General features: G+C 35.3%; 2 protein-coding genes and 1 long non-coding RNA gene across 10 annotated transcripts in view; all 3 read left to right on the plus strand.

Moving 5' to 3' along the window:
* The window catches only part of LOC126690479 (F-box protein At4g35733-like), a 44573-nt gene extending 30644 nt beyond the window's left edge, over nt 1–13929 (plus strand). The window contains exons 1-3 of one of the 6 annotated variants that reach the window (XM_050385651.1): nt 4699–5096; nt 8339–8382; nt 13039–13929. In XM_050385651.1, coding sequence (XP_050241608.1) covers nt 4761–5096; nt 8339–8382; nt 13039–13759 — 1101 coding nt within the window. In that variant the 5' untranslated portion in view covers nt 4699–4760 and the 3' untranslated portion in view covers nt 13760–13929. Of the gene's footprint in view, nt 1–4697; nt 5599–8338; nt 8383–8601; nt 9274–12878 lie in introns of those variants that run through there. The other 5 variants (XM_050385650.1, XM_050385649.1, XM_050385647.1 and 2 more) reach the window with 5 other exon arrangements.
* A 1490-nt stretch (nt 13930–15419) lies between these two features.
* LOC126690482 (uncharacterized) lies at nt 15420–25782 on the plus strand. Its single transcript, XR_007644644.1, has 2 exons — nt 15420–15613; nt 25459–25782. It is a non-coding gene; the product is annotated as an uncharacterized LOC126690482 (long non-coding RNA).
* On the plus strand, nt 18124–25782 carry LOC126690481 (F-box protein At4g35733-like). 3 transcript variants are annotated; one of them, XR_007644643.1, is made up of 4 exons: nt 18125–19246; nt 22365–22539; nt 23403–23534; nt 24943–25782. XR_007644643.1 is itself a non-coding variant. In XM_050385653.1 (2 exons), exon 1 carries the CDS (start codon nt 18180–18182, stop codon nt 19242–19244), a length of 1065 nt encoding a protein of 354 aa, XP_050241610.1. In that variant the 5' UTR covers nt 18125–18179; the 3' UTR covers nt 19245–19246; nt 22365–22598. The 3 variants fall into 3 exon arrangements, 1 of the variants encoding a protein (XP_050241610.1); XR_007644642.1 differs by lacking the exon at nt 24943–25782 and having other exon boundaries at nt 18124–19285; nt 23403–23824; XM_050385653.1 differs by lacking the exons at nt 23403–23534; nt 24943–25782 and having other exon boundaries at nt 22365–22598.
* Nucleotides 25783–26233: the final 451 nt, after the last annotated feature.

Below are 26233 nucleotides of genomic sequence, written 5' to 3' on the forward strand. Positions count from 1 at the left end.
AACGTGATGGCAAAGACAAGAATTTAAATGATATTAAACAAAGTAAAAAGTTATCTCTAATCCAATTTGGAGCCATCTTCCTTCAACTCATTATGTAGCAATTAAAAAGATTATTTATGTATAATTTTTGTCACGTGACTTTTTAAATGAACATACGACTTGTTTATATTATATATATGAATAATCTTATATTATATAAATCACTAAAAGTGGATTGGAAGGAATAGATCTAAACCAATTTGAAGCTAAACTTTATCATTAAACAAAAAAATTGTTAAACTATTTCTCAATATATATTATTAGCCAACATCACCATGACATTATATGGCGAACTTATAATAGCTTGCATGTGGGTAATTTATTTATTTTTCATTAATTTTTATTTATTAGTTGAATAATAAATTCTATCCAATTTACATGAAATTTGACATATGTGTTGAAAACATAAAAATATATATATATATATATATATATAATTTTTATGATTAAATTTTAAAAATATGTAGTCATATTATTTTTTTAGTGAGAGTTGTAACCAAACTTTAATTTGTTCTTATTTTTTAAGTCTTTAATTTTGAATGTGATGGCAAAGACAAGAATTTAAATGATATTAAACAAAGTAAAAAGTTATCTCTAATCCAATTTGGAGCTATCTTCCTTCAACTCATTATGTAGCAATTAAAAAGATTTAAACTTTATCAATAATCAAAAAATTGTTAAACTATTTTTCAATATATATTATTAGCCAACATCACAATGACATTATATGGTGAACTTATAATAGCCTACATGCAGGTAATTTATTTATTAGTCGAACTAGCTTGTAACGCCATGTATATGCATGAATATATTTAAAAAATATACATTAAGATGCATAATATAATTCTTACATATATAATTTAAATATTATTGATAGTCATTCTTATATATTTTTTTTAACTCTTTAAAAAGTCTTGCAAGAATATTATTAAGTGGAAAATGTAAATTGTCTTTTATTTTTTATTTTTTTATGTTCATTAATTCTAGACTCTTTGATTTTTGTACCAAATAACTCACTTTGATGGATATTTATGATGTGGTCCCACAATTGACTCCAAAATTAAGAAATAAAATTTTCTAAAAATAAATAATTTAGGACATATGGTGCAAAAATACTTTATATATATTAAGGCTCAAATATCAAAATAAATCAAACTAGAAAGATTAGATTAAATCTCAAAATCCAAAATACATCAAACTAATAAATTTTCAATCCAACTAGTTACTCACTTGTTCTAATTTGGATTCACTACTAGTATCACATAAATTATTTACACTTACAAGATTAAGTCCATCACTATATTTTTTATGGGGGAATTTCTCAAATTAGCTTAGGAAAATCATTCAGAAAATTTCAATATTTGCAAAATAAGTTTTTTCAACCTTACAATTGCATAAGTGTAAAGGCCAACCAGTCGTGAGAGAGAGAGAGCAACGCTCCTGGAGTATGTAATAACTAATAACTACTAACTACTAAGAGCATTCACGGCCCAAATAACAAATGTCAAATGCCAAATGTAAGCATCTTTTAGCATTTAAGCCCAAAATCTCCACTCCATCAAAACTTGTAAAAGCCAATTATTGCAAAAAAAAAAATTGCAATTGTGCTACAGTACAATTCTAAAGGTAGAATTGCACCGTAGCTGAATAGTAAACTTAAATATTATTATTTAATTCTCTCTCTCTCTCTCTCTCTCTCTCTCTCTCTCTCGTTATTTCTCTGCTCTTTTCCTTCTCTCTTTAGACCCAAAACCTATAGCCATCACACCACAGCGAGCCACCCTCCCATTATTTATCCTCTTTCTCATTGCAGATCGACTTGACTGACGGCGGCAATGTGGCTTGCTTTCTCTCTCTTTGGTTGACAGCAGCAACATGGATCGATGCAGTTGTGGATTTGGGTTTTAGGCCGGTGGGTGGTGGCGGCGTGGTGTCTTTCATGTGGATTTGTTCAGTGGGATTGTGTTGGTTTGTGTTGATTATGTTGGATTTTTGGAATGGGTTTTGATGGGGTTTGCTATAGGTGGGTTTTGATGAGGTTTGCTATGGATGGGTTTTGATGGTTTAGGCTTGCTGTGGGTTTGGGTTTGGGTTTTCCGCCGCTGGTTATGGGGACCATGGGTTGCTTTTTTTTTTTTTTTGGTGGTGTTGATGGTTGGAGAGGGTGGTGTTCTTTAGATTTTCAGTGGTGGTGGTTGGTTGGTTGGTTCGGTGGTATAGGTTTGTGGTGAGTGGTGGAGTGGTGGATGGGTTTGTTGTTTTGGGTTTGTGGTTGGTGGTGTTTATTGATTGTGGCTGTGGGTTTGCCACCGTGGGTCTGGGTTTCACTTGCTATGGGCTTGGGTTTTGCTCACAGTGGTGGGGACTGTGGATTGCTGCATTTGGTGTTGATTGTGTTGATGGTGGATTGGTGCTATAGTCTATCCTTTTTTTTTTTTTTTTTTGGTGTTGATGGTAGATTATGGGTTGCTGGTGGTGGTGGTGTCAAGTGTGTGTAGTGCAATGGTGGTGGGCTTGTGGTGATAGTGGTTTCAGTAAATTTGTGGTTGTTCTTGAACAAAAAGAATGAGAGAAAAAGAATAAATAATGTGTTTTATTGTAAATGATGGTGATTTTGGGATATATTATTTTATTGTGTAAAAATATTATTTTAATTTGTTGTATCGTAAAATAAAAGTTGAGATTCTGGAGTATTGTAAAATGGTATTGTATAATTGATAAATTAACTTTTTGAAATGGTAAAGTAGCATTTTGGAGTGTGGATGCTCTAACTATCCCCAATTGGAAACCCCTTTAGCAAACCCTAATTCCTAAATGCCTATATCCATGGTTTTAAAAACCGAATCAAACTGGTTGGTTTGGCCAATTCAACAAGGAATCGGCCACTAATCCGGTCTGGTTATGATTAAAAATCGAAAAATAATTAAAAATCGGGAATATTAAAAAATCGAAATTGGAAGTCGGTATAGTTGAGCCGGTTATTGACCGGTTGTGTTGAGACTGAAAACTACACCATTTTTTACCTTTTTCCCAACCTAAAACTACATTGTTTTGGGGAAACCTAACCCTAAAAACTCATATCCTCTCTGTTTCTTTCCCTCACAGCCCTCTTTCACACTCTCAGCCTCTATTTTCTCTGAATTTTTTTTCTCTCACTCTTTCTCGTCTTCTCTGTTTGGCTTTGGAATTAGGTGGTCGCCTTTTTCCCTCACACGCCTCTACCTCAGCCTCCTTTCTCTTGGCCTTACGGAATTATTTTGAGCAGATGAATGAGCTTCATAGGACAAGAACTGAAGAACACTTAAGGGCTATTTGGTTTTTTTTTTGGTCATCACTCACAACTCATTACTTATCATTTATTACTCATCACTTAAAATACCTTAATTTCCCCAACCTCACCTGTTTATCACTTATCACTCAGTGACTTTGTTTAAAAAAAAAAGACTAAAAAGTCAAGATATGCAGCTAGTTGCATTGTTTCAAAAAAAAAAAAAAAAAAAAAAAAACCCAAAAAGTCAAACATTGTGGCTGAAATTTCAAAAGTTGTGGGTTTAATTACGAAAATGCCATTGAAAACTGTGAGTTTTGGAAACTGAAAACACCTAAAATATGTTTTCAGTTTTCATAACTCATCACTCAAAAACCAAAGAATTGAGTGATGGAAACAAAAACTAGAAACACAGCTAAACAAGCTTTCTTGGAGTGGGTCTCACTTATTTTGAGTTATGGGTGATGGAAACATAAAAACCAAACAGTCCCTTAGTCTTTTCTCATCTTTAGTTCTTGTAAAAGAAACGAAATTTGGGGAAGAAGCTGATCTGTTGTAAAAGAAATGATATTTTGGGAACATGCTAGCTATGGAGTGAGGTTGAACTTTGCTTGGCAGAGAGAGAGGTAGAGGAAAATGTGTTAAATGAGGAGAAGAAATGAAGAGTGAATAATTAGATTCGGATTTTGTGTAGAAGCAAGTACTGATTCACTGAATGGAAAAAGGAGAAGAAAGTGGGGGTCGGTGGAGAAAATTTAATGCAAGCAAATATTTAATTGATGATCAAGTACTGATTCACCGGAGAAAGTATACAATATTTCGGTAATATCAACTCAGTATCTGTTTTGGTATTTCCTACCTAATAAATGAGTGACACTTGTTTTAAAAAACCACATTAGGCTATTCCAATAAATGATTAATTTATCTTCCTGATAGTATAGAAGATTGTAATTAATTTATTAGAGTAGTCTAATGTGGTTTTTTGAAACATTTGTCACTTATTTATTGGGTATAAAATACCAAAATACATATTGAGTTGGTATTACCGAAATATGGTATACTTTCTCGATTCACTGAATGGGAAAAGAAGAAAAAAGTGGGGGGTGGGTGGAGAAAATTTAACGCCAATGAAATTAGGTGGGATATTAGTGAAATTATTTAGTTATTTATTCTTTATTATAAGTTTGTTTTTAATGATTCTTATTAAACTTTTATGATATAAATTTTTTAAAGTAAATATTATTAGTTACTATAAAATTATTATATTATTTTTTAATTATAAAATTATTAATTATTAATTATTACATCACCGGTTTAACTATCCGTTCGAACCCAGTCTTTTCTTTTACGGTTTTTTGTCCGGTTTTTAAATCCATGCCGATATCTATCTTCTCACTTTAGTAGTAATCATTGGCATTGTGCAAAACTCAAAGTCAACCCAGAAACGCAAGACATGAGTGGGAGTGTGGAATGCTCGGAACTTCCCTCAGAACTGTTACTACCGATCGGCAAAGGCCTCGACACCCGCATCGACATTCTCCGATTCCGCGGTGTCTGTAAATCATGGCGGTCGGCTATTTCTTGCTCCGACTTCATCCCTCGCTTCCCTCTCAATTTTCCCAACCCTTTCCCTCCGCCACGGCGGAGGCGAAGGCGAAGGCTTGTCTGGCTAGCTCTATTGCATGATGAAGCTGACCATCTTCATCAGCAAACCATATGTCTTCTCCACGAAGCCATTTTCTATCGTCTAACTCCCTCAGCTTCTTCGGATAAGGGATGGTTGATCAAGGTTGAAGATTGCGAAATGCATCTTTTAGACCCACATCGAGAAAGGTACGAATCCGAATCCGAATCCGATTCCCCCAATATTTTGCCCAACAACTTTGTTTTACTGGACTATGGTACCGTCGAATTAACTAGAGTTCATACCCTTGAAATTCAAAGCCTCATTCCAATTGGGCGTGTTAATAAAGTTGTGATGTTCGACGACTGTCATGTTTTTGTTGTCTATGGTGACGGTAAATTAGGCCACGCAAAATGTGGGGATGAGAGCTTGACCTGTTTAGGTGAAAAGGATATGGAATTCGATGATGTTATTGTGTATGAGGGCCAAGTCTATGTGGTTGATCGATTCGGAATAGTTTGGTGGATCAAAATCAATGATTCGACATTGGATTTGGTTAAATTCTGGAATCCTTGTGGGTCAGATTCTCTGAAGACACAGAAACATTTGGTGGAGTCAGATGGAACAATCTATATTGTTGAAAGATACCTTGATAGGGAATGGAGAGGTCGGCATTATTTCTGTGTGGTTGGTTTCAAAGTGTATAAGAAGAATGAATGGGATGAATGGGTTTTGGAGGAAAGCTTGGGTGATCGAGCTTTTATTCTGCGTAGTGATTGTTCGCTTTCTGTTTCAACTGGAGAATTTTTTGGATACGAGGGGAATTGCATTTACTTCACTCAGCAAAATCAAATTCATGTTTTCAAATTAGAGAATGACAGCATCACCAATGCAGATTTGAATGACGACAAAGTTTACATCCAAACCGCTCTGTAAGGAAATTCCTCCAACCCATTATTTGGCAATTGTTAAAACCATTCATGTTGTATAAGTTTTAATGAATCTTACTGTTGGAGCGTTTTTCTTCACTTGTATTTTCACTAGAATGGAATCCTATGAACTATCTTGTGGTGTGGTGTGTTTGGTTTTATTGTAAAATTCCTTCCTCATATGTTTCCTATAGTAGTTATTGGTGGTTTTGTATGATTACATACTCAGTTCTATCATCCATGTTGAATAGAAGGAAGATTAAAGCACGATTATGAACTATTATTTTGTAGAAAGTCATAATCTTTTACTGAATTGGGTATATATATTGCTAGTAGCCATTGCCTAATACTTGAACATCCCACATGTTTCAGTTCTAGACAAGCGGAAAAACTACCCCCCTCAAATATTTTTTGTCACTCTGGTCAAACTATTTTCCATAAGCCTAGTGATTGTTTTTTCTTTGAAGATTTGTCCAGCAAAGATGGTAAGGATGATTTTCCTGGTTATGACACGGGGTTGTTTGACTTGGAGGATGGTACTGCTTCTCCATTGTCAGCTTTCCTTGATATTCTAAGATTTTCTAGCCACCCTCAACTTGCTCAAGAATAATACTTGTTCTTTGGGCGGTGGTGTGATGTCAAGTAACTTCTACCAAAATGTGGCCATGGGTCCAAGTTGGAGAATCATCTTCCCCGTTTTGGGGGAAAGACAGTCTATTAATAACCTCTCACATACCCTGAAATAATGGAAGCTTTGTTCACTAGATACATTTGCTTTTCCTTTTATTTTAATTCTGTTATAGACAGCTTTAAGTTTAATATAATTAAATGCACATTTTTTTATTGCATTTGACAAGTGAGGAAGGGGGTTAAAATCCATATTCTCCTGATAGGGCAAACCAAACAATGCCAGTAAATTAGAAAGCTCTTGATAACCTAAACATGTGTTTTAAAATCATTTCCTTGGATATCCTTATTAGCTGATTCTTTTATTAATTAAATAACATTTTTTTGTAGTTCTAATTAAGTGTCTAACTTACATAATCAAGTATATGCCAATTGTGGTTGAGTTCTACCATGTTGTTTGGCAAGTAAGTGCTTCTTGACATGGTTAGCCAATTATATCTCCTCATGCTGATTATAAATTGCGTGAAAATGGATTTTCAAATTTTTAAAAATATTTTTCAGTTTTGCCCCATTTAATTTTTCAGTTTTGCTTAATTCTTGACTTACAGCTTTACTAGTCATGATCAATCAATAAGAATTAAAAAGATTTTAGTTTAGAAAGCTGACCGTGATGGAGGAACCCAAAAAATAAATTGGTGTGTACCAAATCTGTACTGATGTCTGCTCCAACACTCCCTTTTTAGCCCAGCCAAGCTTTCAAGTTAAATGAAAAAAAGAATCCTAGAGTAATTTCAATGGCCTTCCACCACATAGCAAGAGTCCCACCCAATCACAAAATCTACTTGTCCACGGCGATGCAACATTTTCTCTAACAAACTTCTTCTTCACAATAGTAGCAATACTCCAACAAAAAACACTAATGAGATTTTCTTCCTTCATAGGCTCATGGAGTGGAGTAAAGCAAATATCCAAATGAAAAGAAGTTGGATTCAAAAAATAAAATATTTGCACGGCTTCACTGGAAAAATGGACTTGCTTCAAAGCTCTGATATCAATGAAGCAAAATTGAAATAGAACTCAAATTGAAATAGAACTCTTATTCAACTAGATATTTGAAATAGAACTCAAATTGAAATAAAAGTTTTATTCAACTAAATATCTGAAATAGAACTCAAATTGAAATAGAACTCTTATTCAATTAGATATCTAAAATGTATATTCAAATGGAGATATAAGAGTGAAAGTGATTGGATTGTAGTGGGTCTTGCAGGATTTTTGTGTGATCATCTTATCTAGAGATCTCAAGTGGGATATTTAAAAATTCACAAAATTTTTTAACATTTATTTCAGTTCCTATAAATTTATTCAAACAATTTTATTAATAAATATCATCTTATATACAATATTGTGTAAGGTTTGAGAATTACACACGTGCACATTATGAGCTATTTAATTACACTGGTCAACAACCATTTGGCCACGAAATCCGGCAAAAGCCAAGTCAACCAAGAAACGCAAGACATGAGTGAGAGTGTGGAATGCTCGGAACTTCCCTTGGAACTGTTTCTACCGATCGGCAAAGGCCTCGACACCCGCATCGAAATTCTCCGATTCCGCGGTGTCTGTAAATCATGGCGCTCCGCTATTTCTTGCTCCGACTTCATCCCTCGCTTCCCTCTCAATTTTCCCAACCCTTTCCCTCCGCCACAGCGGAGGCGAAGGCTAGGCTAGCTAGCTATATCGCATGATGAAGCTGACCATCTTCACCAGCAAACCATATGCCTTCTCCACGAAACCATTTTCTATCATCTAACTTCCTCAGCTTCTTCGGATAAGGGATGGTTGATCAAGGTTGAAGATTGCAAAATGCATCTTTTAGACCCACATCGAGAAAGGTACGAATCTGAATCCGATTCCCCCAATATTTTGCCAAACAACTTTGTGTTACTGGACTATGATACCGTCGAATTAACTAGAGCTCATACCCTTGAAATTCAAAGCCTCATTCCAATTGGGCGTGTTAATAAAGTTGTGATGTTCAACGACTGTCATATTCTTGTTGTCTATGGTGACAGTAAATTAGGCCACGCAAAATGTGGGGATGAGAGTTTGACCTGTTTAGGTGAAAAGGATAGGGAATTCGATGATGTTATTGTGTATGAGGGCCAAGTCTATGTGGTTGATCGATTCGGAATAGTTTGGTGGATCAAAATCAATGATTCGACATTGGATTTGGTTAAATTCTGGAATCCTTGTGGGTCAGATTCTCTGAAGACACAGAAACATTTGGTGGAGTCGGATGGAAAAATCTATATTGTTGATAGATATCTTGATAGGGAATGGAGAGGCCGTCATTATTTCTGTGTGGTTGGTTTCAAAGTGTATAAGAAGAATGAATGGGGTGAATGGGTTTTGGAGGAAAGCTTGGGTGATCGAGCTTTTGTTCTGCGTAGTGATTGTTCGTTTTCTGTTTCGACTAGAGAATTTTTCGGATACGAGGGGAATTGCATTTACTTCACTCAGCAAAAACGAATTCATGTTTTCAAATTAGAGAATAACAGCATCACCAATGCAGATTTGAATGGGGACAAACTTTACACCCAAACCGCTTTGTAAGGAAATTCCTCCAACCCATTATTTGGCAATTGTTAAAACCATTCATGTTGTATAAGTTTTAATGAATCTTACTGTTGGAGCGTTTTTCTTCACTTGTATTTTCACTAGAATAACCCTATGAACTATCTTGTGGTGTGTGTGTATGGTTTTATTGTAAAATTCCTTCCTCATATGTTTCCTGTAGTAGTTATTGGTGGTTTAGTATGATTACATACTCAGTTCCATCATCCATGTTGAATAGAAGGAAGATTAAAGCATGATTACGAACTATTATTTTGTAGAAAGTCATAATCTGTTACTAAATGTGGCCATGGGTCCAAGTTGGAGAATCATCTTTCTCGTTTTGGGGGTAAGACGGTCTATTAATAACTTCTCATAGACCCTGAAATAATGGAAGCTTTGTTCACTAGATACATTTGTTTTTTCCTTTATTTTATTATGTTATAGATAGCTTTAAGTTTAATATAATTAAATGAACATTTTTTTATTGCATTCGACAAGTGAGGAAGGGGGTTAAAATCCATATTCTCCTGATAGGGCGAATCAGACAATGCCAATAAACTAGAAAGCTCTTGATAACTTAAACATGTGTTTTAAAATCATTAGCACCCGTGAATGAAACTAGGTTCTCCACGTAAATCATAGATTGTCTTAGCACGAACCAATTTGGAAACCCCCCACATTGAAGATTCTTCGAGCTTGTTTGGATGAGGGTTTTTTTGGATCATATCACTCGGTTTCCATAACTAAGTTCTCAAAACACATGGGTCCCACAAAAAAATTCTTGTTTATCTTGATTTTTAACTCTTGTTTCCATAATTTAAAACTCAAAAATTTCAAAGTACAGACACTTAACTATCCATATATAGCAGAAGAGCCTCATGTCATGACGATTTAGAGCCTTAATCAACATTCAAAAAGTCTGAGAATGTTGATCTTGCCAAACTGTAATAATGTTTCAATGCCTCATGTTAAGGCCTAATGAAGAGGATTAGGAAGAAGAAACAAATTGTGTCAAAAAAGAGGTAGAATGCTTGGTACAGTGTACAAACCACAAAATTCATCCTGCCTATATACAAAGAATTCCAACTACTGCCCATTAATTGATTTTAACTGTAATGGAACAGCTGTACATGGAAACAAGGTTGAACGGAACACAAACCTGTGGCTTGGCTAGAAGAAGATGATGAATACTAGAACGTGGTCTATCCATCTAAATTTGTAAGTAAAAAGCTCAACATCACAGACAATTTCACAAAAACTAGCAATCACTTAGGTTCAGACAACCCATCCAGGTGCTTTCACAATTGATTGAAATTCTAAGTTCAGATACCCTCTTGAAACATTCTCTATTTAAATTTATCGACTTATACAAACCACGGTTTCCATGAAAGTATATGAAACGTAATTAGTCACATTACCTAGTGGTTGGAACCCTCTGTCTTTATGAATTTCCCTAAAACAAATAGACTCCAAAGCAAGCTATAGCTGAGATGTTATTGCAGAAAAATCTAATAAAACCCTTAACCAGCTCTCGCTCTACATAGATTAATAACCCAACCTCTCCCAAAATTCTATCACAATTCCAAAGCATGACAAATCCACAATTTACTGGTCCATCACAAATTACAGAGGCTGAAATGGAAAAGAGAATTGGAATTTAACAAACACATCATCCTTAATAAGATACAATATCATCTGCTCTAAATCACACATAACTTTTTTCTAAATTACCACTAAGGAGAAATTAAAAAAGTAAATAAAATCTAAGACAGATTTCCACTAGGGAATGAAACTAAGCTCTCCACATAAATCATAGCTATTGGTCCTGTTTTAAAAATTAAACTTTTTAAAAATAACATCATTTATTTGTCTTGTATAATTTTTTAGAATTACTCTTATTAGTTGAAACGAATGACATTGACTTTTTAAATAAAGTAAAGGGTAAGATTGAAATTTTATTTATTAATTTTAAAAACTCATATCCTCTCTTTTTCTTTCCCTCACAGCCCTCTCTCACACACTCAGCCTCCGTTTTCTCTAAATTTTTTTTCTCTCACTCTTTCTTGTCTTCTCTATTCGGCTTTGGAATTTGGTGGTCGCCTTTTTCCCTCACACACCTCTGCCTCAGCCTCCTTTTTCTCTTGGCCTTATGGTATTATTTTGAGTAAATGAACGAGCTTCACAAGACAAGAACTGAAGAACACTTAGGGGGCTATTTGGTTTTTTTTTTTTTTTGTCATCACTCATCACTTTTCACTCATCACTTAAAATATTCTAATTTCTCCAACCCCACCCATTTGGCACTCATCACTCGGTGACTTTGTTTAAAAAAAAAAAAAAAAACTAAAAAGTCAAGATATGCTGCTGGTTGCATTGTTAAAAAAAAAAAAAAAAAAAAAACCCCAAAAAGTCAAACATTGAGATTGAAATTTCAAAAGTTGTGGATTTAATTACGAAAATACCATTGAAAACTGAGTCTTGTAAACTAAAAACACCTAAAATGTATTTTCAGTTTCCATAATTCATCACTCAAAAATTAAAGAATTGAGTGATGGAAACAAAAACTAGAAACACAGCCAAACAAGCTTTCTTGGGGTGGGTCCCACTTATTTTGAGTTATGGGTAATGGAAATAGAGATATGGGTGATGGAAAGATAAAAACCAAACAGCACGTTAGTCTTTTCTCATCTTTAGTTCTCGTAAAAGAGATGAAATTTGGGGAAGAAGCTGATCTGTTGTAAAAGAAATGATATTTTGGGAACATGCTAGCTGTGGAGTGAGGTTGAACTTTGCTTGGCAGAGAGAGAGAGAGATAGAGGAAAATGTGTAAAGTGAGGAGAAGAAATGAAGAGTGAAAAATTAGATTCTGATTTTGTGTAGAAGCAAGTACTGATTCACTGAATGGGAAAAAGAGAAGAAAGTGAAGGTCGGTGGAGAAAATTTAATGCAAGCAAATTTTGAATTGATGATCAAGTGTTGATTCACTGAATGGGAAAAGAAGAAGCAAGTGGGGGTAGGTGGAGAAAATTTAATGCCAATAGAGGGTTTTTTTTTTTTTTTTGGGAGAAAACCCGCTCCTGATGATAGCTCTTTATCATCAGACCAAGACACCAATCAGTTTTTGGTGTAGGCGGGGATTGAACCCCAGATCTCTTATACAACCATCAGAGACTTTACCAGTCGAGCTAACTGGAACCCACAATGCCAATAGAGTTAGGTGGGATATTAGAGGAATTATTTAGTTATTTATTTTTTATTATAAGTTTGTTTTTAATGATACTGATTAAATTTTTATTATATAAATTTTTTTAAGTAATTATTATTAATTACTATAAAATTATTATATTATTTTTTAATTATAAAATTATTAATTATTAATTATTACATCACCGGTTTTACTATCGGTTCTACCTCAGTCGAACCAAAAAAAATCAACAATCAGTCTTTCCTTTTACGGTCCTTTGTCCGGTTTTTAAATCCATGCCTATATCTATCTTCTCACTTTGGTAGTAATCATGGTGCAAAAGTCAAGTCAATCAAGAAACGCAAGACATGAGTGAGAGTGTGGAATGCTCGGAACTTCCCTCGGAACTGTTACTACCGATCGGCAAACGCCTCGACACCCGCAGCGAGATTAACCGATTCCGCGGTGTCTGTAAATCATGGCGCTCGGCTATTTCTTGCTCCGACTTCATCACTCGCTTCCCTCTCAATTTTCCCAACCCTTTCCCTCCGCCACGGCGGAGGCGAAGGCGAAGCCTATTCTGGCTAGCTCTATCGCATGATGAAGCTGACCATCTTCACCAGCAAACCATATGCCTTCTCCACGAAGCCATTTTCTATCGTCTAACTCCATCAGCTTCTTCGGATAAGGGATGGTTGATCAAGGTTGAAGATTGCAAAATGCATCTTTTTGACCCACATCGAGAAAGGTACGAATCCGAATCCGATTCCCCCAATATTTTGCCCAACAACTTTGTTTTACTGGACTATAGAACCGTCGAATTAACTAGAGCTCATACCCTTGAAATTCAAAGCCTCATTCCAATTGGGCGTGTTAATAAAGTTGTGATGTTCAACGACTGTCATGTTTTTGTTGTCTATGGTGACGGTAAATTAGGCCACGCAAAATGTGGGGATGAGAGTTTGACCTGTTTAGGTGAAAAGGATATGGAATTCGATGATGTTATTGTGTATGAGGGCCAAGTCTATGTGGTTGATCGATTCGGAATAGTTTGGTGGATCAAAATCAATGATTCGACATTGGATTTGGTTAAATTCTGGAATCCTTGTGGGTCAGATTGTCAGAAGACACAGAAGCATTTGGTGGAGTCGGATGGAACAATCTATATTGTTGATAGATATCTTGATAGGGAATGGAGAGGCCGTCATTATTTCTGTGTGGTTGGTTTCAAAGTGTATAAGAAGAATGAATGGGATGAATGGGTTTTGGAGGAAAGCTTGGGTGATCGAGCTTTTGTTCTGCGTAGTGATTGTTCGTTTTCTGTTTCGACTAGAGAATTTTTCGGATACAAGGGGAATTGCATTTACTTCACTCAGCAAAAACGAATTCATGTTTTCAAATTAGAGAATAACAGCATCACCAATGCAGATTTGAATGAGGACAAAGTTTACATCCAAACTGCTTTGTAAGGAAATTCCTCTAACCCATTATTTGGCAATTGTTAAAAACATTCATGTTGTATAAGTTTTAATGAATCTTACTGTTGGAGCGTTTTTCTTCACTTGTATTTTCACTAGAATGGAACCCTATGAACTATCTTGTGGTGTGTTTGGTTTTATTGTAAAATTCCTTCCTCATATGTTTCCTATAGTAGTTATTGGTGGTTTAGTATGATTACATACTCAGTTCTATCATCCATGTTGAATAGAAGGAAGATTCATGATTATGAACTATTATTTTGTAGAAAGTCATAATCTTTTACTGAATTGGGTGTATGTATTGCTAGTAGCCATTGCCTAATACTTGAACATCCCACATGTTTCAGTTCTAGACAAGCAGAAAAACTACCCCCCTCAAATATTTTTTGTCACTCTGGTCAAACTATTTTCCACAAAGCCTAGTGCTTGTTTTGTCATTGAAGATTTGTTCAGCAAAGGTGGTAAGGATGATTTTGCTGGTTATGACATGGGGTTGTTTGACTTGGAGGATGGTACTGCTTCTCCATTGTCAGCTTTCCTTGATATTCTAAAATTTTCTAGCCACCCTCAACTTGCTCAAGAATAATACTTGTTCTTTGGGCGGTGGTGTGATGTCAAGTACCTTCTACCAAAATGTGGCTATTGGTCCAAGTTGGAGAATCATCTTCCCCATTTTGGGGGTAAGACGGGCTATTAATAACCTCTCACAGACCCTGAAATAATGGAAGCTTTGTTCACTAGATGCGTTTTTTTTTCCTTTTATTTTAATTCTGTTATAGATAGCTTTTAGTTTAATATAATTAAATGCACATTTTTTATTGCATTTGACAAGTGAGGAAGGGGGTTAAAATCCATATTCTCCCGATAGGGTGAATCAGACAATGCCAGTAAACTAGAAAGCTCATGATAACCTAAACATGTGTTTAAAAATCATTTCCTTGAATATCCTTATTAGCTGATTCTTTTATTAATTACATCACATTTTTTTTGTAGTTCTAGTTGAGTGTCTAACTTACATAATCAAGTATATGCCAATTGTGGTTGAGTTCTACCATGTTGTTTGGGAAGTAAGTGCTTCTTGACATGGTTAGCCAATTATATCTCCTCATGCTAATTATAAATTGCGTGAAAATGGATTTGCAATTTTTTTTAAAATATGTTTTGCATTGGACTATTCAAGGGACTAATTGACAAGGGTCTTCTTTTGTGTGTGAGTGGGTGTTTTTTGTTTGGGGTGGGGGGGTTGCTTTCAGCTGTTTCCATGTAAATGTAGTCTTTAATAACATGTGTTTGCTATTTCTGACTTTATTACAAACATTTTAGCCCTTGATTTTTTTTTTATCAGTAAGGAAACACCCACGCGGTGGATATTGAACAAACAACCTCATCCTTACTCTTACAAGAACAGGAGGTATCATTCAAGCTAGAGCTCATTTGCAGCCTAAATAAACTTCATCTTCTATTATGTCTCATATACCTTTCTTTAGTTGAGTCAATGTTTTATCCCTGTTAAAAACATATTTATGCCTTGGTTTAGGTGGTAAAGTGAAAAGGTGGGTCATGGGTACAAATCTGAACACTGAAGACATTAGTGTTTTTATTTAATAGAAATTTTTAACAGTTTCAGGTATCTTTGAAGGATTGTTTTTTATTATTATAGATAAAATGGCTCAAAGGTGCTCCACCGCTATCCATTTTCGGCTTCTGCTTGTTCAAAATGTTTGTCAGTAACAAATTCCTCATGGCTAGAAAAGGTCTTTATTTTCTGATATTTATAACAGAAACTGTGCAAGAATTAAAAAGCTCTTCTGATATTTATAACAAATTCCTTCATGGCTAGAAAAGGTCTTTATCTTCTGATATTTATAATAGAAACTGTGCAAGAATTAAAAAGCTCTTTTAATTCTTGCACTGTATAATTAGCATGTTTGTAGATTGATGTCCCATATTGTTTATTGCATCCCTCTTTAGGATAACATGAAGCTTGTACTGATTATCCATTGAATTATTTTAGCATGTGGCTGTAGACGCTGTGTGTTTGCTTATTTCGAATGCCTTGTTCTTACTGTTTGACACAGGCAGCCATGTCATGAAGCAAATTGCATTTATTTTATTGAGCAAAATCAAACTCATGTTTTCAAATTATAAAATGGAAGCATTGCCAATTTAGCATAATTTCAAGGATATATAGTTTCCATCCTAGCCTCTCCCAACTTTGTTTTAGTCCTATTCCTCTAATGTTCTACTTGGGAAGGACAGTATGAAATGTTGTGTAACTTCTATGTATTTTCATTAGAATGGAATCCTCGAACTCAGACTACCACTTGGTGTAAATGGTGTGTTTGTTTTTATTGTGATACGCCTTCATAACAGATATTTTAATGATGGCATGTTTTAATCACTTACCAGTTCCTCTTGGTGGTTAATATGATTACATACCCGAAGTTCTGTCGTACATGTTAAATAGAAGGAAGAGTTAAATCTTGCTTAATGGATTTCTACTTAGGATCCGTTTGGATATAGCTGAAAACTGAAAACTGGAAAATGAAACTGAAAAACACTGTAACAAAATAATTTTTAAATGTGTGAATAGTACCGTGAGACTCATTTTTAATGAAAAAGTTGCTGAAAAGTGAAATTTGTGGATCCGTGAACAGTGCATGGTGTGCACTGATTGGCTGAAAAGAGTAAGAAATGTCAAAATTTGCGGCTACTGTTCATGAACAGTAGTCGTAAGTCTCACAAACGCGTCAAAAAAAAAAAACCCCAGACGTAGACGTGCTGGGTTTTTAGCCCAATCCAAACGTACTCTTAATATGCGTTTGGATTGCGTTTCTCTATGCTGCGTTTGCTTTTTCCTTCTCTCTCTCTTTTTTTTTTTTTTTTAATTTATTTATTGAGACCTGCGTTTCACGTGGGACATGGTACTGTCTGTGGGTCCCGTGCACTGTGCACAAGATCGACTACCTCTTCGACCAGCAAATATTTTACAGGAATGTGTCACACAAGTGGGTCCCATGCACTGTTCACAGAACCCACAAACTTCTTTTTTTAGCAACTTTTTCATTAAAAATGAGTCCTACGACACTATTTACACATTTAAAAATTATTTTGTTACAGTGTTTTCAGTTTTCAGTAAAATAAGCGGTATCCAAATTAGTGTGCATTTGGGTGGAAATGAAAATTATTTCACTATTCAGCTTATTTTTTCTACTATTCATGTATTTCAACTAATTTTTACCTTTATTTACAGTACTTTCAGTAATAATTTTTTAGTTTCAGCAAAATAAGCGGTATCCAAACACACCCTAATAATGAACGTTTGGATAGAGCTGAAATGATTTTTCAGCTGCGTCCAGCGTTTTTTAGTGGGTTCCGTGCACTGTTCACGAGATCGTAAGTACTTTTTTAAAGCAAAAATAGCTTTAAAACTGAGTCTCACAATACTATTCACATATTTAAAAATTATTTTACTACAGTGTTTTCAGTTTTTAATAATAAGCAGTATCCAAATAGACTATTAATAAACAAGTTTATTTTTGGCAAAAATGCAATGTAACTTTACCCAAAAATCATTTTAATCGTGTAAGTGTGAAGTTAGATATTTTAGTTTGATAGATTTGCCAAAAAAATCATTTTAGTGCTTTTAAGTTTGAATTATCAACTCAAACTAAGTATGTGTTTGGAACCACGTTCACGTTTTCAACTTTTTTTTTTTTTTTTTTTACACGTTTTTTGCTTTTTGAGACAATTATCACTATTCACGCACTCATGGGACCCACAGCCACTTTATTCAGAAAAAATAAATTAAAAATGAGTCTCACGGTACTATTTACATATTTAAAAATTATTTTACTACAGTATTTTCAGTTTTCAGTTTCAGCAAAAATAAATTGTATCTAGACGGACCCTAAAAAGGATTTAGAGTGAATAAAATGACAACTTGAAATTTAAAGGACTAAAATGACTTTTGGGCAAATTTCGTGGGTGTGTCAACTTTTATATATGTGTGTGTTAGTTTATAACTTATGTGGCCTAACAAAATGTTGATGCGGTATTTGACTTAGACTAAAATATTTTTATTTTAAAAATTATGGACACATGGCATGTAAGTATTGGGACATGTGAAAATAATATTATAATAAGATGAAATTAACCTTAGTATGATACAAAACAAAATCCTCAATCCAGCTATCTCAACTGGTAAAGTCTCTGATGGTTGAATAAAGAGCTATCATCATGAACAGACCCCATAGGTTGAAATTCTCTTTAAAAAAAAAAAAAAAAAATCCCCAATCATCTGTTAGGGCTTAGAATTTTACTCTAAAGTCCCTACTCACTAGTCACTAGAAACCCCAAATCATCTACCCCAGTTTGTGCAAGTCATCAACAAGTGACCAACAAACGAAACATGAGTGAGAGAGTGGAGTGGTCGGAACTTCCCGAGTCACTGTTACCAACGATCGGCGAATCCCTCGATACCCGCATCGAAAATCTTCGATTCCGCAGTGTCTGTACATCATGGCGCTCCTCTACCCCTCCCTTTGACTCCATCTCTCCTCGTCGATTCCCTCTCGATCTCTCTATCCCTTTCCCTTTCCCTTCAATAGATTTCGCGGATGATTACTACTATGACTGTCTCACTCTCTTCAAAAGAAAATGCACTCTCCGCCAAAGCATTCTCTATCGTCTACAAAGGCTACATCCCTCACCTTCTGATAAGGCCTGGTTGATCGAGGTTGAAGGCCGCAAACTGTGTCTTTTCGATCCACTCTCCAAACATCGACAAAGGTATGAGCTCCCCAACAACTTCAATTTATTGGACTTCCAGCACCTCGAATTAACTAGAGCCTATTCGCTTAAAATGCATCCAGACCTCTATGATTTTGGCTTTGCTCACAAAGTTGTGATGTACCCCAATTCGCCTTCTATCAAATTAAACGACTTTCACGTTTTTGTCATCCATGAATTTGACTTTGGTCAATACCGTCTATTACGCCACGCAAAATGTGGGGACGAGAATTGGACCACTGTTGGTGAGGGCACACAAGATTTTGATGATGTTATTGTGTATGAGGGCCGATTCTACGTGGTTGATCAATCTGGAATAGTTTATAGGATCAATGTTTCGTCGTTGGAGTTGCAACTGTTATATCCTCGGATACCTGATGGTGAGTTGGGTACAATGAAGTATTTGGTGGAGTCGGGTGGAGCTCTCTATGTTGTTGATAAGTACGACAAAGGGAGAGTTCGTTTCAATGTTTATAAGCTGAATGAAGAGCCAGATGGGAGTTTTGTATGGGATTTAATGGAAAGCTTGGGTGATCGAGCTTTTATTTTAGGTCATGATTGTTCGCTTTCTGTTTCGGCTGGAGAGTTTTTCGGATACGAGGGGAATTGCATTTACTTCACTCACCATAATCAAGCTCATGTTTTCAAGCTAGAGGATGACAGCATTGCCAATCTAGATATTTGAAGGTCAGCAATCCACCCTGGACTCTCGCTTGTTCTACTTGGGTACATATTTATCTTGTGACTATCAATGTTTTAGCTCCTTTGTTGTTATGCCTTGTTGGTTTAAACCATTAATCTTTTAGGAATTATGGTGCTGTTAGTATTTTGGCTTTTATCTATTGGTAGTTCCAAGTTGTTCCCTGTGTGTATGTAGGGATTGTTATTGTCAACTTTATATTCTTTGCCTATGAATGGTTCAGAGACCGAGTAATTTGAGGAGGGAAAGAGACTAGGTATTATTTTACTTGAATCTCTTTTAAAGTTTTTACTCAATTGTGCTGGTCAAACAATTAAGTAGTTAGTACTCTTTACTCCCCCCTCTGCGTGCTCGGCCAACCTCCATGAGACAGTATCTCCTATATCTCTTCATGCTAACTATAAACTGTGTGAAAATGGATATTCATTTGTTTATATTTGTTATTTTGGACTACTTAAAGGACTCATGGACAGGGCCTTCTTTTGTGTGTGTGTGTGTGTGTGTGTGTTTGGGGGGGGGGGGGGGGGGGGGGGGGGGAGGTTGTTCTTTCAGCCGTTACCATATGAATTTAGTCTTTAATAAACATGTGTTGGATATTTGACTCTATTTCAAACGTGTTCATTTTAGCCCTTCATTATTTATCAGTGAGGAAACACTCGGTGAATATTGAACCAACGATCTCATCCTCCACCTCCCTCTTACAAGAAGAGGAGGGACTGTTCGAGCTAGAGTCTTCTATTAGTCTCATATACCTTTCTTTAGTTGAGTCATTGCTTAACCCTGGCTTAAAAACCTAGGTTAGTGATATTTCCAAACCTTGGCCCTTGGTTTAGGTGGTAAAGTGAAAAAGGTTTGGAGATCATGGGTACAGTTCTAAAGATCGAAGATGTGTGTGATTTTATTAAATAGACATTATTAACAGTTTCAACGTATTGTTTTTTTTATTACTGCAAATATTTTAATGGCTCAAAATTGCTCCATCCTCTATCCATGTTCAGCTTCTACTAATTCAGAGTGTTTGTTAGTAACAAATTCCTTCATTGCTAGAGAAGGTCTTCATCTTCTGTTAATTATAACTGAAACAGAAAAAGGCTCTTTTAATTCCTGCTCTGTGTAATTGGCATGTTTGTGGATTGATGTCCCATATTGTTTATTGCATCCCTCTTTGGGATAACATGAAGCTTGTACTCATTATCCATAGAATTATTATCATGTGGTCGTATTTGTGCTTATTCCAAATGCCTTGCTGTACTTACTATTTGACTCTGGGCCTCTGGCAGCCCAGTCATGGCGTGCTAAGTCAAGGGGAAACCACCAAATTGGATAATATTTTTGTTTTAATGGAAAAGTATTTTGCATATACACTTTTAAAAGAATTTAGGCAAAACTCGAAAATCCATTCTCTAAGTTTCGCTACTTTTTGTTTCAATCCTTTAAGTTTGCATTCTTTTATTTTAGTCCTCTAAGTTTCAAAACACCCTAATTCAGTCATCCTTTAACTTGTCATCCATTGTTGCCATTATCACTGTTGCCATTATAGTAAACTCACCTTTGATTTGACCCGTTTTTACCTTGTCTACCCGTAGTTTAAAACTTAACACTTTGCCCACCTGTTTTTAGTTTCGTTTGGTCTCTGTTACCGACCTTTGGCTTTTCTGTTAAAAAACAATTTTTACCACCAAAACATAACATAACATAACACGAATCAAAAGGTTAGGGTTTGAATTTTTTGAAAGAGCTTGGTGTGGGAAGTTGAATTTACTGTTTGGAAGAACTCCTTGCCATAGTAGAAAATGGCATAATGGCCCAAATTGATATCTCCAGTGTAACCAAGTTTTCTGAGTTATGAGACTGCTCCACAAAACAAAAGAAAAATAAGTATCGTTCAATACAGAATGCTGTTTTTATCATTTTTTTTTGGTGCTTTCTTTTTTTAAATTCCTGTATTTGTTAAGAACAAATTTGATCTTAGTGGTTTTCTCCCTTCACCTAAAATTCAAGACCCTGAGAAGTTCTTGCATTGCAAAATCACATCCTAGGAACAACAAATAACAACTACAACTAGGAAACAGGTTATAGAACTTAAAGTGACTCTCTACCTTAGAGCATTCACATTAAGAATTCTAAATGCTATAAATACTAAATTTTAACATCAAGTTTGTAAAAAGCACGCTCCATCAAGAATGTTAAATCCTATTAATTTTGACATCTAGCTACAGTGGGCTGCTATCTCTAGCAGCACATAGCAGCCCACTGTAGCAAGATGTTAAAAAAAAAAAAATTGTTTAATAAAACACGTGTGTTCCCTTTTCAGCTTCCCTCTCACATGCTCCACCTTTCTGCCTTTTCATGCCTATCTCCTCTTGTTTTCCCTCATTTTTTTTTTTCTGGTTCTCTTTCTCCCACGCCTCCTCTCTCTTTTTTTTTTTTTTTTTTCTTTGTTCTCCCTCAACCCAAGTCGCGCTTCCCTTCCCTCAACCCACGCTGCCAAACCCATCTCTGCTTCACTACTCCCTCTGACCGAACCCACCATCACAAACACAGCCTCTTCTCTTCTTCCTCTAAGTGAATCCATAACAAACCCAAGCATTCTCTCTGCTGACCAAACCCACTCTTCTCTCCCTAACCGAACCCAAAAACCTAGTCTTGAAACCCATATTCTCATCTCAAAACCGAAGATTCAAGGGAGGGGATTAGGCTTCCATTTGGGTCAGACTGAAGCTCCATTGTATAAACAATGGGTTATTAGGTTTTGGTTTGGGTTAGGGATTTTGTGGGTCTTGTATTGCTGTCACAAGTTTGTCACAAGTTCATTACCGATTGGGGCAAAACTTCTAGCCGATTCAACTCCAAAACAGTTTAGTTATATCTGTCAATCTTTCTATGATTTTAGTCTGAATCTTTTATGGAGCTTTGAAATGGTATTGTAATTCAGCATTTCAATCTAGTTGTAATCTGTGCATTATATGATGTTTTTGTTCTTGTTCTTGTTCTTGTTATAGTTCATTGATTGTTATCACAAAACTGGATGATGTATCTGGGTTCAGAAAGCAATTTTTGGTTAGGCTATTCCTAATGATGGCTCATTTGTCATTCCTTATGTAGGTATCTTCCTCTGAGGCTTCAAAACAAGTTGCTGCTTTCTACATACTCCTGAATTGTTGCTGTTATTTTTCCAAGCTCTTTCATCTGTCTTTTTTCCGAAGTTTATTAGATTCTTGTATTGTAGCAAATTGACCCACGTGGACTTGAAAGTTCGCATTACATCTCCAACATCGAGGTGTGAAAATCAGCTTTTTAAACTTGTGTATTTTTATTATGGAGTGACCGTTTTGTTTACTTTTTGAAATTTTAATTTGGAGGACCACAATTGAACCAACATCAAATTTCAAGGACAAAAAATTCACCCACACCCACAGCCCCCCCCCCCCCCCCCCCCCCCCTCTCCCTCCCCACCTCTTTTTTGCTTAACAGTTTCCTAAGTATTTAACTTTGAACTTTGTTGATGTTGGTTTTGGAGCATGCATTTGCAGACTGACTGGCGTGTCTTTATTTTCTTAACCAAAAGAAGACCATAGTACTTGGTCAATGACATAATATTTTTGTCTTGTTTACTATTTTGTCCTGTGAACTTAATGGGGTCTGCCACATTCATTTGTAATTTTGTATCTATCTTATTGAGGGACCAAAATGCTTTCAGGACTCCGTGCTGCTATATTTCTCATGGTACCCTTTAGGGCCTTTATGCATTACTCAGACAGTATGCGCATGTTTTGCTTTTGTCTCTCTTTCAGAATGCGAAAACTTGGTTTTGCCTATGTATTATTAGTCAAAATTTATTTGTAAGAAACAGAAATTATCTTTCAAGTTATTAAGTGCTTTTTGAGAATTTGTGTTTGGATTTTGTTATCATGGGCTGCACTTTAAGCTTGTGCAAAAGTCTTAAACAAAGAATGAAAATAAAAATAAAAATAGATGCACTGGAATTCTGATGGATTACTTAATGCCACATGCACTAGAATTTTATTTCCTTTTATTTGTTTGCTAAGACAACTAAGGAAAATGTTAGGTTTTCATTGTTCATGTACTGCAAGTACATGGTTACATTTTTCGAAGTGATTGTTCGTTTTCTGTTTCGACTAGAGAATTTTTCGGATACAAGGGGAATTGCATTTACTTCACTCAGCAAAAACGAATTCATGTTTTCAAATTAGAGAATAACAGCATCACCATTGCAGATTTGAATGAGGACAAAGTTTACATCCAAACTGCTTTGTAAGTAAATTCCTCCAACCCATTATTTGGCAATTGTTAAAACCATTCATGTTGTATAAGTTTTAATGAATCTTACTGTTGGAATGTTTTTCTTCACTTGTATTTTCACTAGAATGGAACCCTATGAACTATATTGTGGTGTGGTGTGTTTGGTTTTATTGTAAAATTCCTTCCTCATATGTTTCCTATAGTAGTTATTGGTGGTTTAGTATGATTACATACTCAGTTATATATCCATGTTGAATAGAAGGAAGATTAAAGCATGATTATGAACTATTATTTTGTAGAAAGTCATAATCTTTTACTGAATTGGGTGTATGTATTGCTAGTAGCCATTGCCTAATACTTGAACATCCCACATGTTTCAGTTCTAGACAACCAGAAAAACTACCCCCCTCAAATATTTTTTGTCACTCTGGTCCAACTATTTTCCATAAAGCCTAGTGCTTGTTTTGTCATTGAAGATTTGTTCAGCAAAGGTGGTAAGGATGATTTTCCTGGTTATGACATGGGGTTGTTTGACTTGGAAGATGGTACTGCTTCTCCATTGTCAGCTTTCCTTGATATTCTAAGATTTTCTAGCCACCCTCAACTTGCTCAAGAATAATACTTGTTCTTTGGGCGGTGGTGTGATGTCAAGTACCTTCTACCAAAATGTGGCCATGGGTCCAAGTTGGAGAATCATCTTCCCCGTTTTGGGGGAAAGACGGTCTATTAATAACCTCTCATAGACCCTAAAATAATGGAAGCTTTGTTCACTAGATACATTTGTTTTTTCCCTTTATTTTAATTCTGTTATAGATAGCTTTAAGTTTAATATAATTAAATGCACATTTTTTATTGCATTTGACAAGTGAGGAAGGGGGTTAAAATCCATATTCTCCTGATAGGGTGAATCAGACAATGCTAGTAAACTAGAAAGCTCATGATAACTTAAACATGTGTTTAAAAATCATTTCCTTGGATATCCTTATTAGCTGATTCTTTTATTAATTACATCACATTTTTTTGTAGTTCTATTTAAGTGTCTAACTTACATAATCAAGTATATGCCAATTGTGGTTGAGTTCTACCATGTTGTTTGGCAAGTAAGTGCTTCTTGACATGGTTAGCCAATTATATCTCCTCATGCTAATTATAAATTGCGTGAAAATGGATTTGCAATTTTTTTTTTAAATATTTTTTGCATTGGACTATTCAAGGGACTAATTGACAAGGGTCTTCTTTTGTGTGTGAGTGGGTGTTTTTTTTTTTTTTTGGGGGGGGGGGTGGGGGTGGTTGGGGGGGTTTCTTTCAGCTGTTTCCATGTAAATGTAGTCTTTAATAACATGTGTTTGCTATTTCTGACTTTATTACAAACATTTTAGCCCTTGATTTTTTTTATTATTTATTTATTTTTATCGGTAAGGAAACACCCACCCGGTGGATATTGAACCAACAGCCTCATCCTCAACCTTCCTCTTACAAGAACAGGAGGTATCATTCAAGCTAGAGCTCATTGGCAGCCTAAATAAACTTCATCTTCTATTATGTCTCATATACCTTTCTTTAGTTGAGTCAATGTTTTATCCCTGCTAAAAACCTAGGTTAGTGATATTTATGCCTTGGTTTAGGTGGTAAAGTGAAAAGGTGGGTCATGGGTACAAATCTGAACACTGAAGTCATTAGTGTTTTTATTTAATAGAAATTTTTAACAGTTTCAGGTATCTTTGAAGGATTGTTTTTTATTATTATAGATAATGAAATGGCTCAAAGGTGCTCCACCGCTATCCATTTTCGGCTTCTGCTTGTTCAAAATGTTTGTCAGTAACAAATTCCTCATGGCTAGAAAAGGTTTTTATTTTCTGATATTTATAACAGAAACTGTGCAAGAATTAAAAAGCTCTTCTGATATTTATAACAAATTCCTTTATGGCTAGAAAAGGTCTTTATCTTCTGATATTTATAACAGAAACTGTGCAAGAATTAAAAAGCTCTTTTAATTCTTGCACTGTATAATTGGCATGCTTGTAGATTGATGTCCCATATTGTTTAGTGCATCCCGGCTTGGGATAACATGAAGCTTGTACTGATTATCCATTGAATTATTTTAGCATGTGGCTGTAGCTTCCGTGTGTTTGCTTATTTGGAATGCCTTGTTCTTACTGTTTGACACAGGCAGCCATGTCATGAAGCAAATTGCATTTACTTCACTGAGCAAAATCAAACTCATGTTTTCAAATTATAAAATGGAAGCATTGCCAATTTAGCATAATTTCAAGGATATATAGTTTCCATCCTAGCCTCTCCCAACTTTGTTTTAGGCCTATTCCTCTAATGTTCTACTTGGGAAGGACAGTATGAAATGTTGTGTAACTTCTATGTATTTTCATTAGAATGGAATCCTCGAACTCAAGACTACAGCTTGGTGTAAATGGTGTGTTTGCTTTTATTGTGATATGCCTTCATAACAGGTATTTTAATGATGGCATCTTATAATCACTTAACAGTTCCTCTCGGTGGTTAATATGATTACATACCCGAAGTTCTGTCGTACATGTTAAATACAAGGAAGAGTTAAATCTTGCTTAATGGATTTCTACTTAATGAACAAGTTTATTTTTGGCAAAAATGCAATGTAACTTTACCCAAAAATCATTTTAATCATATAAGTGTGAAGTCAGATATTTCAGTTTGATAAATTTGCCAAAAAATCATTT

This window comes from Quercus robur, chromosome 6 (genome assembly GCF_932294415.1).
Source record: "Quercus robur chromosome 6, dhQueRobu3.1, whole genome shotgun sequence".
Classification (NCBI taxonomy): Eukaryota; Viridiplantae; Streptophyta; class Magnoliopsida; order Fagales; family Fagaceae; genus Quercus; species Quercus robur.

What these genes read in the sequence shown, in the direction of transcription:
- LOC126690481 (XM_050385653.1), top strand. Translation starts at nt 18,180, where the DNA reads ATGAGTGAGAGAGTGGAGTGGTCGGAACTTCCCGAGTCACTGTTACCA.